The sequence below is a fragment of the Adiantum capillus-veneris genome, chromosome 12 (genome assembly GCF_014529385.1).
Source record: "Adiantum capillus-veneris isolate H3 chromosome 12, ASM1452938v2, whole genome shotgun sequence".
Lineage (NCBI taxonomy): Eukaryota > Viridiplantae > Streptophyta > Polypodiopsida > Polypodiales > Pteridaceae > Adiantum > Adiantum capillus-veneris.
Window position 1 is genome coordinate 27,079,030 of NC_140942.1, and position 13,558 is coordinate 27,092,587.

At 43.0% G+C, this 13,558-nt stretch overlaps 1 protein-coding gene across 1 annotated transcript in view; it reads right to left on the bottom strand.

Moving 5' to 3' along the window:
- Nucleotides 1-2,429: 2,429 nt before the first annotated feature.
- The window catches only part of LOC147445485 (uncharacterized), a 26,513-nt gene continuing 15,384 nt past the window's right edge, over nt 2,430-13,558 (bottom strand). Inside the window, exons 2-3 of the mRNA XM_086524995.1 lie at nt 3,818-4,099; nt 2,430-3,739 (exon numbers count right to left, since the gene is read on the bottom strand). Coding sequence (XP_086381121.1) covers nt 2,597-3,739; nt 3,818-4,099 — 1,425 coding nt within the window. The 3' untranslated portion in view covers nt 2,430-2,596. The remainder of the gene's footprint in view (nt 3,740-3,817; nt 4,100-13,558) is intronic.

Below are 13,558 nucleotides of genomic sequence, written 5' to 3' on the forward strand. Positions count from 1 at the left end.
TGTATGACTTTATGAAATGAAATTCTAGAATATGAAATTGATTTGTTCTTGACTTGTTTTATAAGTGCAGGAACTAATAGACGAAATGATTGCAGCATTTTGGTCTGAATGATCTCGAATAGACATGGTTGCAATAGGGGTTAGTCAATCGGACATCTATGAGGTCCTGAGTGGATCTAGATGCGATTGCTAACTGCATTGCCGATAAATCATGGTCTAAGATTGAATGAATATTGAATGTGATTTGTCCTGTGCTGTCAAGTGATGTCGTGTGATGTGACTGTCGATTGGTACATGTGCTAGATGTGTATTCCTAGTGCGTCAATACTAACAGTCAGTGTCTGCTAAGGCAGTTTATGGCTTTTGTCTGTTTTGCAGGCGTAATCGAGGGCGATGGCAATGCTTTCAAGAGGGGGATATGTCACAAACTGGTAGTGGCTACAGGCATGGACATTCCCCGCATGGGGAGCCCTAGACAAGGACTCCCGGAAATGCTCCTACTGACGTGGCACTCCCGCAGAATCCAGAAAGCCTACTGTATCTGCTGACGTACCATTGTTGTACGGATAGGTTGCTGACATGGCATTCCGTAAAAGGCAGGGCATTTTGCATCAACAAAAGCAAGGCAATTTTGCTTTTTGGCAATAACTTTGCTTTTTGGCTAGTTATGCAGTTAAAAAGAGAGAAGCTTTTTGCTTTATGGCTATTGGCTCAAGAGAGAGCTTGTGAGAGAGAGAGAAAACCTGCTTTATTTTCAAAGCTTTTAAATTTCAACTTTTGGGGGCTCTGCTTTTAGCGTCCCTTTGTAACCTTTAAATACGCGGGTTGGCCTCTCACAACTCAAGAGCATCTGCACGTAGAGTCTTGAGTGTGAGCGCCTGCCCGCACTCTTGTACTTTGAACACAGATTAATACAAAAAGAAATACCAAAAGGGGCGCCAATCTTTGGGGCCAATATCTCTAGGCACGGAACTCCGTCGGGCTAGTGTCAAATCAATTGTAAACTGTGAACTGTTTGAAGTGATTATTTGTGGTGTCGTGGTAGATTCTCGACTTGGAGTGTCCAAGTCTGTTACAAGGCAATCCAATTTCAAGTCCCAACTCCTCTCTATTATGAGCACGTCTCTCGAATGATATGTCTTCATCATCTCTGCTAACATCAGGAAGCTCATCCACTTCTTTCTTGTCTCCTTCTGTGCTCTCTTAGTCTCCTTGTCCTGATGAGAACGCTTGGAGTACCTTCTTGAGTGTGCCTCATCAGAGTCAATAGCTATAGCAACACAACCAGTATTGTTGGGGTCTATTCTACATTAGACCATCTAGGTTCCCTTCCAAACTGAGTAGGACACTGGCTAATCTGATGAGCTGAAGAGTTCAAATTATCCCTATATTGGGATCTTCTACTCTTTCTGAACTAAGAGTCAAATCTCTTACTGTAATTTCTTAACTAATGACATTATCATCCTCCTCTTCACCTCTTGGCAGTGCATTACGCCTACACCCCCCTATGCCCATTGCCTATGTCATCTTGGGATTGGCATTCTGATGGAACACTGAACTACTGACTAACTTAAGTCTTGAGATCTTGTGCTCATCAACATGACCACAAACATGAAACACTAAGAATCCAATTTTCCAAGTGGTGAGCAACTGGTCAGACTAAGATTTAATGTTGTAGAATCAACTTAAAAACAAACTCAGACTGAATTAAAAGACTTGAGACTAAAAGGAATAACTGAAAGACCGAGACTGGAAGTACAACAATACAACAGAAAGAAAAAAACTGAAAGATCAAGACTGACATTATCCCAAACAATGGACCAAAGTCGTCTCACTCATGGCAATAAACAAAGCAAAATTTCTGGCTGCCCTTGTAAAGCACTAGTATTAAACACACACCAGCCCAACTCAGATAGACCCTTTTAAACCGACGATTATCAGCAGCAAAGCACAAATCACACCAGATTGCTACCTAACCAATGCAGGATGCTATAAATTGCACTTCAATCTAGCCAACACAAAAGATAACAGCAGCAGAAGGCTCACCCTTTCTTCAGTGTTCCCAAATAACATTTTTCCAAACAAACAGAAAAAAATTGGGCTTTCGAAATTTACAAGTTTTTCTCCAAAATTTTGCAGGTTTTTCTGAAAATTATAATTAGACTAGGGAAAACTTTGAACAGTTTTTCGAAATTGTAAATTTTTTTAAACCAGTGCATTGTAGCTGTTTACAGATTTTCTGTGAACACTGCCTTTCTTAGTTTTAAACGCAAGCAATCTGCATTAGAAACTCCAACTGAAAACATTTTCAACACAAGTAACATATTAAACTCATTTATGCATCTGTGATTCAGATATGGAGATTTTAATTGCAACAAATGCAGTACATGCGGTTTGCAATAAAAAAAATTGAAGCAATGCAAGGAAAATGACACAAAACAATGTACCCTTATCCCTCTCCCCACATCATAAAAAGAGCTCTGTACTTATTTCGGTACGTATGTGCAAAGTGGCGATGAATAAACATTGTCCTCTAGCAACAAAGGATTCACAATAAAAGAGTACCAGCACTGTACATACAGTAATCTACCCTCCATTAGCCTCTGTTGTACCAACCTCTAGGAGGTTGAGAAGAGTCCCCGCCATTCATAAGCTTGTCCAGAACGACATTCAATTCCACAGATTGGCCGTTCTCTGTCAAATGCCTTACCACACCCCTAACCTGCTCCCGATGAAAACCCATAGAGACAACCTTGTCAATCACATCATCTACTGGAGTTCGCGATGAAGATCCACTTGATACTGGACTGGTAGCAGGTACACCATGTTGAATAGGTTGTGCTGTTGGCAATCGTGGATAACCACCCGCTCCTCCACTTGGAGCAGAGGGTACAGGCTGACCTGACCGATATGGTTGAGCGCCATACCCACCACCACTTGATGTTTCATATATAGACGGTGCTGGGGGTCCTGGCTTAGGTAGTGGTGGTTGTGCATAAGACTGAGGCGCACTGCTTCCAATTGGACCCATTCTTCCACTAAAAGAATCATAAGTATGCTGCGGACCAACAGGGCTGTGCTGTTGTGAAGAATGGAGCACCTCTTGAGGCACTGGTGGCTGTCGTGGACCTCCATGCATTGCCCCCGCATAATGTGAAGGTTCGGGCAAGTAAGAACTATTTGGAGGTGCAGGTGGTAGAGGAAGATGGTGTGGGGGTTGTAAATGACTATATGCAGTTGTTTCAATTGGCAGACCGTACGAGCTCGGAGGTGGAGGTGGTAGTGCAGACTGAGAATGGAAGGCTGGAATTTGCAAGGAATTCTGAGGCGGGGGTTGAGATGCTTGTTGGGTACTCTGCTGTTGTGGAGGAAGATGCTGCACAGTTGGAGGGTATGGTTGCTGATTGGCAGGGGGGGGATTCATGGCGGATGGTAAGGGCAACATACTCTGAGGTGCTGCAAAGGCCTGCATTTGAGGGGGCGGTGTAGGAGTGTAATGGGGATGTGCCGGGGGAAGATAGTGTGGTGGCAGGTGCGGTGGGAGATGGGGAGAGGACTCAGAAAATGTTGTGTGAGGAAACTCCTCTTTGGCAGTTTTGGGTTGCTGCCACCCTTCTCCATGGGATTGTGGGCCGCCAGCTACTGCAAGCTTTTGGTCATCAAGGTGTAGCTTGCTTAAATGGGAATTAGTCTCATCCAATCTCTGCTTCTCGTGCAGAAGCTGCACTCCCCTGTTAACCTATAACATCAAGGACACACATCAAAGCATGGAACAGCAACACCACCTTACATTGTATTCAAAAGCCAAAGAGCATACCTCTTCAATCAATAGTTCCAGCTTCATTAACCTGCCAGTGCTTTGATCCTGTTTTTCGCCTTCACCAGCTTTCAGCCCTGCAACAGTAAGCTCAAGCCCTTGCACTGTAGTTTCAAGCTGTGAGAGCCTTCCATTAACGCACTCCAGTTCGTGTAAGAGGCAGTCAGTATAATATTTCATCGTGCGGTCAATAGCGTCCATGGTCACACGATCAACTGCATTGGTTGCATCTACAGGCCTTCCATAGGCAAGCCCTCTGGATGTATCCATAGAAGAAGAGCCCTTCACAAACATCAGTTCAAGTTAAAAAGTGTCTTAGTACATCGCCAACTGGATTACTTGCCTATATGAGACTCACGTAAGAGTCGTGTTGACAGAACAGTGATAAAAAGAGAAGTTTTTTGAAAATGAATATTCTACTCATTCATGAAGTAGCGAAAACCTGCAATTTCAGCCCTTGACAGTTTTGGGAGCTTGGTGGGAGTTTAATCTAAGTGTTCAGGTCGTTTGTTTTCAATTGAATAAAGAAATACCAGGGGCACCTGTCTTTGGGGCCTCCAGGGTGTTGGTCTCTGTGTGCGCAATGACATTCTAGTTACTGGACGCATCTGTGTTCTCTCTTCTTCTCAACTAATAACTGAATTAGTACTGCCCTCTACTGTGTACTGGCCGGTTAAATTGGGTATCTGACTGATATAAAGAACCCACCATGAAAACCTGTTGTAGCAGCTCACAAAAGCCATGGGATTGCAATGAAACCATGAAACCGGCCCGTAGGGTGGTAGACTTTAGCTTTCACCCAATCATTACTTTAACTTTACGGCAAAAAGGAACTTTACGAATAAACCTGTGATTGGGAATTACCCTTCAAACGCACCACGGCTTGGCAGCTAAAGCGCTCCCAAGCAGACAACGACACCCTGTTGGCCCCAAAGACTGGCGCCCCTTTCGGTATTTCTTTATTCAAGCTGTCCCACTTTTATGGGGTTGAAACTCCCCAACTCTCCAACTCTGACCCAATTTCGGAAGCATAACCGCAGTAGAAATCTCCACGAACAAAATCCCAAGTAAACAGTGACTTTTACAGCACTTTACAAAACTTGGCAAGAAATAATAGCACGCTGAAATCTCTGTTTTTGGCCTCAAATTTTCACCAAAACACCTGTTCAATGATTCCTTGGCTTCCCCGAAGCTCTTGGGACTTGTAGGCATCAAAACTAGCCAAAACCCTAAACCTGCAAAAAATTACAGCAAGCTGTAATTCTTTGTTTTGCGCTTCGATTCGTGTGCCGATCACTCTTGTGGGGAGCCCTCAAGCTCTCACACCTGTAGGGTCACTTGCCCTTTGAATTGGACGAGACTCCTCGCAAGAAATCTCTCTAAATTGTTTTGTGCAAGCACCCAAGGCTTTCCCGACACTCCCCTGGCATACCAATCAAACCGGCAATCAAGAAACCTCCTACTCCGAGAATGTTCACTGAAGAAGAACTTAATGATATTGTCGAGACCCGAATCAATCAGCTTCTAGGCACGAGGAAGCCATCAAAGAAGCAATTGAAGAAGCGCAACAAGGAGACTAACTACCCCGGTTACTTGGGCCGTCAATCTTCTTTAGCAATTGCACGAAAACAGAAGAAGCATGTGCATTTTGAAGGACTCTCCAGTTCTTCTTTCGACGGCTCTTCTAGCTCTTCCTCGTCCGACTCGAGCGAGGAGGACAGAAAGGGCAAGAAGCGAAGCAAGAAACAAAGTTTTGGAAAAAACAAGAAAAAGGCAAAGAAGATCAAATTCCCACCAATTTCTGACAGTTCGTCGGAGGAGTCATTCTCTGACAGTTCGGACTCCGACGATCACATGTTTTATGCGAAGAAGAAACGCTGTTACGGAGCCAACCAATATGATTTCCTTAAAGATAAGAACAAAAAGACAAAGGAATTTAAAGGAATTGGTTGCTCGACTTGAGATTACACCCGACAGGATGGGGCCACCAACGGAGGCAGTTCTAGCAGTGTCACAAATTGTGACGTGGCAATCCAGTGTTGTAGGAAACCCTATCCCTAATTGCTGACGTGGCAAGACTGACACGTGGCAGCTGTACGGACCCCCGCGCTTTGTGGCGCAATTTGCGGAAGCACAAAAGCTGCGGCAGTTTTTGCTTTTTGGCATATTGGAAGAGAGAGAGAGAGAGAGAGAGAGAGAGAGAGAGAGAGAGAGAGAGAGAGAGAGAGAGAGAGCTCTTCTGCTTAATTGTTAAAAGCTATTTTCAGCTTTTGGAGCTTGCTTTACTTTACAAGCAAGAGAGGGAGAAAGAGCCTTTGCTTTATTTTTAGGATTTTAATTTTCAGCTTTTGGGCTTTGCTTTTGGCATCCCTTGTAATCTATAAACATGTGAGCAGGCCTCTCACAACTCAGAGCATCTAGACGCAGAGTCTGAGTGTGAGCGCATGCCCGCACTCTTGTACTTTGAACTCAGATTAATACAAAAAGAAATACCGAAAGGGGCGCCAGTCTTTGGGGCCAATAACTCTAGGCACGAGCTTATGCCCTGTAAGACATGAGCGGTGAAGCCAAGAGCGCGCCCGATGCGCGATGAAGTAAAGGTGGGAGTGGTCCGGGGTCGGAGTCCGAAGATACCTCAAATAAATTTTAGTGGCTAATAAGTCCGGGGTCGGCGGCCGAAGATAGGCTAATAAGTCCGGGGTCGGAGGCCGAAGATACCTCAAATAAATTCCAAAACTCTCTGGTTTGCTTTGTCTGCTCTTTTGTGGGACTGGTATGCTTTCAGAAAAGCACACGCCTGATGCTCTGATACCACTGTCACAGGACGGGCACCACGTGCCAATAGAAAAGAACAGACTAAACAACTTTAAGCACTTCAAATAACAACTAAACTGAAAGAGAGAGACCACACGCAACAAAGTGGCGGAATTCCACCCCAGAGAGTATTGGCCCCAAACCTTGGCGTCCCTTTCGGTATTTCTTTATATTGCATCAACACAGTACAAGCCGGTACTCCACACTCTGCACCTTCTCTCGGAAGCATGCCAGAGAATGAGCCTTTAGCACATATTTAAAGGCCCTAGGCCCCAAAAGCAGTTCACATGAAAAGCCTTCAAAACTCAAAAGCTTCTGGTCCAGAAGCAATGCCAAAAAGCTGCCAGCGCGATTTGCGAAATTCCGTACAACTGCCACGTCATCAATCAACGCAAAACGCGGAGCGTCGTACAACTGTCACGTCATCAGTTTGCGTGTGTGTGTCTGTGAGTCTTGCTTTATTTTAATCCCTTTATGTCACTTAGGCCCCATCGGACGGGGTCCCCATAAGTTGGTAGGACTTCTTCTTCTGCTACTTGTTCTTCTTAGGGTTTAGGCACCCTAAGGCCCCTCGGCCGGCATCTGCAAGTTGGCGCCATTCTTCAGGGCTTTGACACGTCAGCAGTTTGTGACATCCCTCTTGGTTCTAAATAGTTGACCTCAATTGTAGAGCCTCAACATAATTGTGCAAGATGTCTGGCTAATCTTTGAGATTTGACTCAGTCATCCACTTTGCATCCAAAGGGGTGTAATTTTTGAACTTTACTAAATACTTTCGATGTAGTCTCTCAGACTTTATTTGTCGCTCCGAGTGGTGTGTTATTTGTTCTGATTGAAGGATCTCCTCAATCTCTTCAATTTCTGGGAAATCTTTTTGTACAAGAACCACCGGAGAACCAATGTATGGTCGAAGGAGACTGGCATGAAAAGCATTATGGATGCGCCAATGAGAGGGCAACTCCAATCTAAAAGTCATTTCATTGACTTTATTTGTAATTTTGAAAGGGCCGTAAAATCTACGGGAAAGTTTAACAACTTTTCTTTTCCGACCTGCTTTTTTAATCTAGCTTTCTCAAACTTAAGCAAGACATATTGTCCTTTTTCAAGTTTAAGATCCCTTCGATGCTTGTCTGCTTTTCTCTTTTGCTGCTCTTGAGTGCGAAGAATTGCTTGTTTTACTTGCTGATAGGCGGTATCAATATCGTGAGTGGCTTCCCATAAATAATTTCGAATGGAGCTTTACCAGTTGAGGAATGTATGGTATTATTATACGCAACCTCAACTAATGGTAAGTACTGTTCTCATTCGGATCTTTCCAAAACATAGCATGAGAAGGTCTAAAACGGTGGCATTAGCAATTTCGCTTTGACCATCTGTTTGAGGATGATAAGCTGACGAAAAATCAAGCTTAGTTCCCAAATTCTCGAAAGTGCTTGCCAAAATAAACTAGTCATGCGAGGATCTCTATCACTGAAAATAGTTTTTGGCAATCCATGATGTTTAAAAATCTGAGCTAGAAAGATTCTAGCCATGTGATCAACTTTGATCATTTTGTTAACTGGAAGAAAACGTGCTTGCTTACAGCATAACCGCAAAACGTTTCAGACCCGAAACGTGGCGTTTCACCCCGAAACGTTTCACCCTAGACTAAGGCCTCACTCAAACCTTTGACCGAAACACCAATTTTGTGTATATATAGAGTTAAATATAGAAAAAATAGATGTTTACAATGCAATGAGTAGAGACACATGCTATGTTAACCTTGAAATAGCATATACATAATAAATAAATAACTTTTTAACGGCTAAATTCTCTAAAGGGATTTTAATTTTTTTTGCGTTTCACTCCAGGCATTTCACCTTACAGGTGAAATGTTTCGATCATTTCACCCGTTTCCCGTTTCAAGCCTGCTAAAACGCGTTTCGTGGTTACACTGCTTGCTTATTGAATCTATCTATAATAGTCCAGATTGCATCATTTCTATTCTTTGATTTAAAAAGGTCTGTAATAAAACCCATGGCAATGCTTTCCCATGGCGTGTCATGCATAGGGAGTGGTTGAAGTGAGTAGAGACACATGCTATGTTAACCTTGAAATAGCATATACATAATAAATAAATAACTTTTAATGGCTAAATTCTCTAAAGGGATTTTTTTTTTTTTTTGTGTTTCACTCCAAGCGTTTCACCTTACACGTGAAATATTTCGGTCATTTCACTCGTTCAACGTTTCATGCCTGCTGAAACGCATTTTGCGGTTACGCTGCTTGCTTATTGAATCTGTCTATAATAGTCCAGATTGCATCATTTCCATTCTTTGATTTAGGAAGGTCTGTAATAAAATCCATGGCAATGCTTTCCCATGGCGTGTCAGGCACAGGGAGTGGTTGAAGCTTGCCATAAACTTTATGTTTGTCATATTTCACTTTTTGACATACTAAACACTCACAAACATATTTTTCAATGTCCATCCGGAGAGTTGGCCAAAAGAAGAATCTTTCAAGAGCAGTAGTAGTAGCAAGAATCCCTCAATGGCCTGCACAGGGAGAATTATGTGCTTCTTCCATCACCTTATGTAGTAAGGGTTGATCTATGCATATAGCTTGTTGATGATAAGAGTGTATTATCTTGTGAAGCCTTGAATATCCTACTTGAAGATCGGCCCATATTGTAGCAAAATGCTACAATCTGGATCTTGAGGATACATCTCAGAGAGAGATTCTAGTTCCTCGTGATAAATAGTTGTCAATACAACAACCTTAGGAAGTCTGGAGAGGACATTTGCAACAGTATTCTTGTTTCCAGAAGTGTGCAAAATCTGAAAATGAAACATTGAAAGAAAGTTGGCCCACCTCCCTTGCTTTTCTGATAACTTTCTCTGTGTAAGCAAGTAGCGAAGACTTTGATGATCTGTCTTGATTAAAAAATCAGCTCCTAAAAGATAATGTTTTCATATGGAAAGAGCGTGATTTACTGCCATTAGCTCTTTCTCGTAAATGGAAGCATGCAACTCTGCATCTTTAAGGTGCCGGCTTTAATAGGCTATGTGGTTCAAAACTGCTCCTACACAATCTCTAGATGCATCACAATACACCTCGAAAGGTTTGCGAAGATCAGGGACTGTGAGGACTAGTCCGTAACTGAGTAAATAATTAAGCTTTTCAAAAGCTTGTTTTTGTTCAGGTCCCCAATGAAATGGGATCCGCTTCTTCGTCAAATCGTGGAGAGGATCGGCTATGGCGGCAAAAGCTAAGACAAAACGCCGATAATAGAAACAGAGACCCGGAAAACTTCGAACTTCATGTACGGTAGTTGGCATAGGCCATTCTACAATTGCTTCAATCTTCACTTTTCTTAGCATTCACAAATAACTTGTGTTTGCGTAATTCTTCAAACACTGTTGCAAGATATTTGTAGTATTCCTTTTCCGTCTCTGAGAAGATTAAGACGTCATTTGAAGAAGACTCCTGTAAATCTTCTATGTGAATGAAAAATTATATCCATATTTCTGTTAAATGTTACTGGTGCATTAATGAGTCCAAAAGGCATCACTAAGAATTCACACAACTCAAAGGTTGTTCTAAATGAAGTCTTATGCACATCCTCAAAAGCAATGCACATTTGATGATACCCACTCTTCAAGTCTATACGACTAAAGACCTTGCCTCTAGTAACTTATCAAGAATGTCATCAATCCGAGAGGTTGGGAATCAATTCTTGATTGTAATCTTGTTTAAAGATCTATAATCTATGGACATATGGAATGTGTCATCCTTTTTCTATACTAAGAGGACAGGTGAACAATATGGAGAAGTGCTAGGCCTTATTAAACCCTTCTCCAAAAAGTTCATTAAATTGCTTGAGGATCTTCTCTTGCTGCATTAAATTGATTCTATGTCACAAAGTGATGACGTGGCTATCGACAGCAGAAACCTTAATTTTTGCCAGAAACCCTAAAATTACTGCAAACCCTAATTTTTGCCAAAAACCCTATTTCCGGAAATCGCGGAGATGGAAATATATATATATATATATATATGAATTTTTGAGCGACGCAAATCCCAGCTTTTGGGCTATGCTTTGCTTTATTTTGCTCTCATTGAGAGAGAAAGAGAAACTGCTTTTAAACCGAAAGCTTTGGGGCTCTGCTTTTGGGCATCCCTTGTAATCTTTATATACACGGTTTAGAGCTCACTCTGCAGAGCATCTAGACGCAGAGTCTGAGAGTGAAACCCTAACCGCTGTTTTGTACTTCGACATTGATTTAATGCATAAAGAAATACCGAAAGGGGCGCCAGTCTTTGGGACCAATATCTCTAGGCACGGAACTCTGCCGGGCCAGTGCAAATCTATTGTGATCTGTGAATTGTTTTAAAGTGGTTATTTGGTGCTGTCGCGATTGATCCTTGACTTGGAGTGTCCAAGTCTGTTACAGTAGTATCAGAGCACGGCCGATTTCTCTTCTACGGGAAATCTGATCCCCAATTTTTATTTTTATTTTTTTCGCGGCACCTATGGCTTCACGCAAGGATCAGTCGACTCCCTCTGCATCTGGAGATGCGGGCAAGGATCACAACGAAGATTCCGACAGAGAGTATGGACCGCCTCGGCCTACTCAGGCGGAGCAAAGAGAGATGAAGCGTCGTCAATTGATCGGCGATGCAACAAAGATGATGCTCAGTTTTGCAAAGGATCCGAAATTGGCAAAATATATGAGCGAGACTTCTTTTCAGGAAGTGCATGCGTAGTGGCAGAAAACCACTACACCACCCCTGAAACCCGCTCTCAAGAAACCTTCTGATCACAAACAGTACTCAAACTCCAGAGAAGGAATTACAAGAGGTGGTTGATGCACGGATTGCTCAGCTTTTTGACGCGCAAAAGAAAGCCAAAAAGCACGGCAAAAAGCAGAAGAAAAGCACCGACTTCCCAAGATATTTGGGTCGTCAATCGACTTTTGACAAGGCAAAGAAACAGAAGAAGCGTGTTCGATTTGAAGGAGTACCCAGTTCTTCTTCTTCTGACAGTTCTTCTAGCTCTTCAGATTCAAGCGAAGAAGACAGAAAAGGTAAAAAGCGAAGCAAGAAACAAAGCTTCGCAAAGGGCAAGAAAAAGGCAAAGAAGGCTAAATCTCGCCCAGAGACTGATAGTTCTACTGAGGACTCACCTACAGACAGCTCAGATTTGGATGACGAAAACTTTTATGCGAACAAGAAGAATTTTTACAAAGCCAACCAGTGTGACTTTCTCGAAGATAAAAGCAAGAAAGTCCGAGAGTTTGAGGAAGGTGGCCACTCGATCAAGTTTGATACTTTTTCAGGATACTCAGATGCTTCGAAGACTGTCTTTTATACAGCAGTTTGACATCGCTTTCGCGGGAGGACGCTATTCAAAGCACTCCAAGATTCGGAGAGCTGCCTCTTACTTTAAAGGAATGCTCGTACTTGGTGGTCCATGCTTCTTTTAAACAAGACTGCGCTAGTTAAATGGCTGAAATTTAAGAAGCTTTTTATTTCTTCTTGGTTGACGCAAGAATATGAACGAGATGTACGAGCTGCTTGGAACCATCTTCGGATGACCAAGAAAGATACAATCAATCCTTACTGTGAAAGATTCTGGAGCTCTTTTCTACCTGTCTCTTCAAGAAGATCTCGTTCAGAGAACAGATTGAGCAGTTTACCTTGGGTCTACCTACAGAGATCCGAGATCACTGCTTGGAACAAAAGTCAGCTTCTATTCTAGAGTTGATGAGTCATGCGAAGCGGGGCTTTGCCATTCACTCTAGTAGTCTGACCTACCCACAGATGAGGCCATGACACAACGAGCCGAACAGACTTCTGGGAATGAAAGTAGAAAGAAAAAGGGCAATCCAGAGAAAAAGGATGCACGACCCAAGCTTACTCCTGAGGAGAGAGCTCGCTTCATCAGAGAGGGGAAGTGCTTTGGATGCAGGGAACATGGACATATCTCCGCGAAGTGCCCTAAAAAGGCACAGATAGGACTGAATGATAAAGACGACGACAGGCCTGAGAGTACGCGAGCAGCTGAGGAACGTGGCAGAAAAGGCAGATAGAAAAGCAGAATTGGTACCACATGGCGTGGGACCTGCACCGAATCTAATGAATGAAAGTACAAACTTTGCCGCTTTTGGGGCAAAGTGAAGGATCAGGAAGCTCTTTAGAAGGAGCCAAGGCCAACTTCTTTTCACTGGGAATTAGTGGCTCGATTTGGAATTACGCCCGACAGATTGACGCCACAGGCGGAGGTAGTTCGACTGGCACCCGGATGGGATGTTGCCATTACACCGAGCATTGGCAAACTTCGTTTGCAATGACAAGGGTGTTCAAGGCACGCGAGTGACGTTCTACTCAGGATCCCTTGGTACCACAAGAACTACGCCGTGGTTGACTACCGAGCCGAGAAAGCGACTTTGATAAATGAAGGGCTCAGAGAATTGTACTTGATGAACTTCAGTTTCTTTACTCATTCTTTTAGGAGAGAACTGAACGATGGATAAAGGCTGAATATGTTTTGACCTGATCAAAAGAACGCCAAGATTTTTCTCCACACTCATGCCGATTGCTTTTTAGAGGGCCTGAAGATCAGACCATTGACCTGATACCTGGAAGCACGTCACCGAACCGGCCGCCTTACCACGTGAGCCGAGTACAGACTGAAAAGATTATGAACCAAGTGAAAGACCTCTGGGAAAAGGGTCTTGTCCAGCCTAGTACTTCACCGTACTGCTCTCCACTATTGCTGGATTTGAAGAAAGACGGATCTTGGAGAATGTGCATCGATTATAGAGCTCTCAACAAAATCACCATCAAGAACAGATTTCCAATTCCTAGGATCGATGATATACTCGACAGGTTACAAGGATCCTCGTGCTTTAGCAGGATTGATCTAAAGAATGGATATCATCAGAT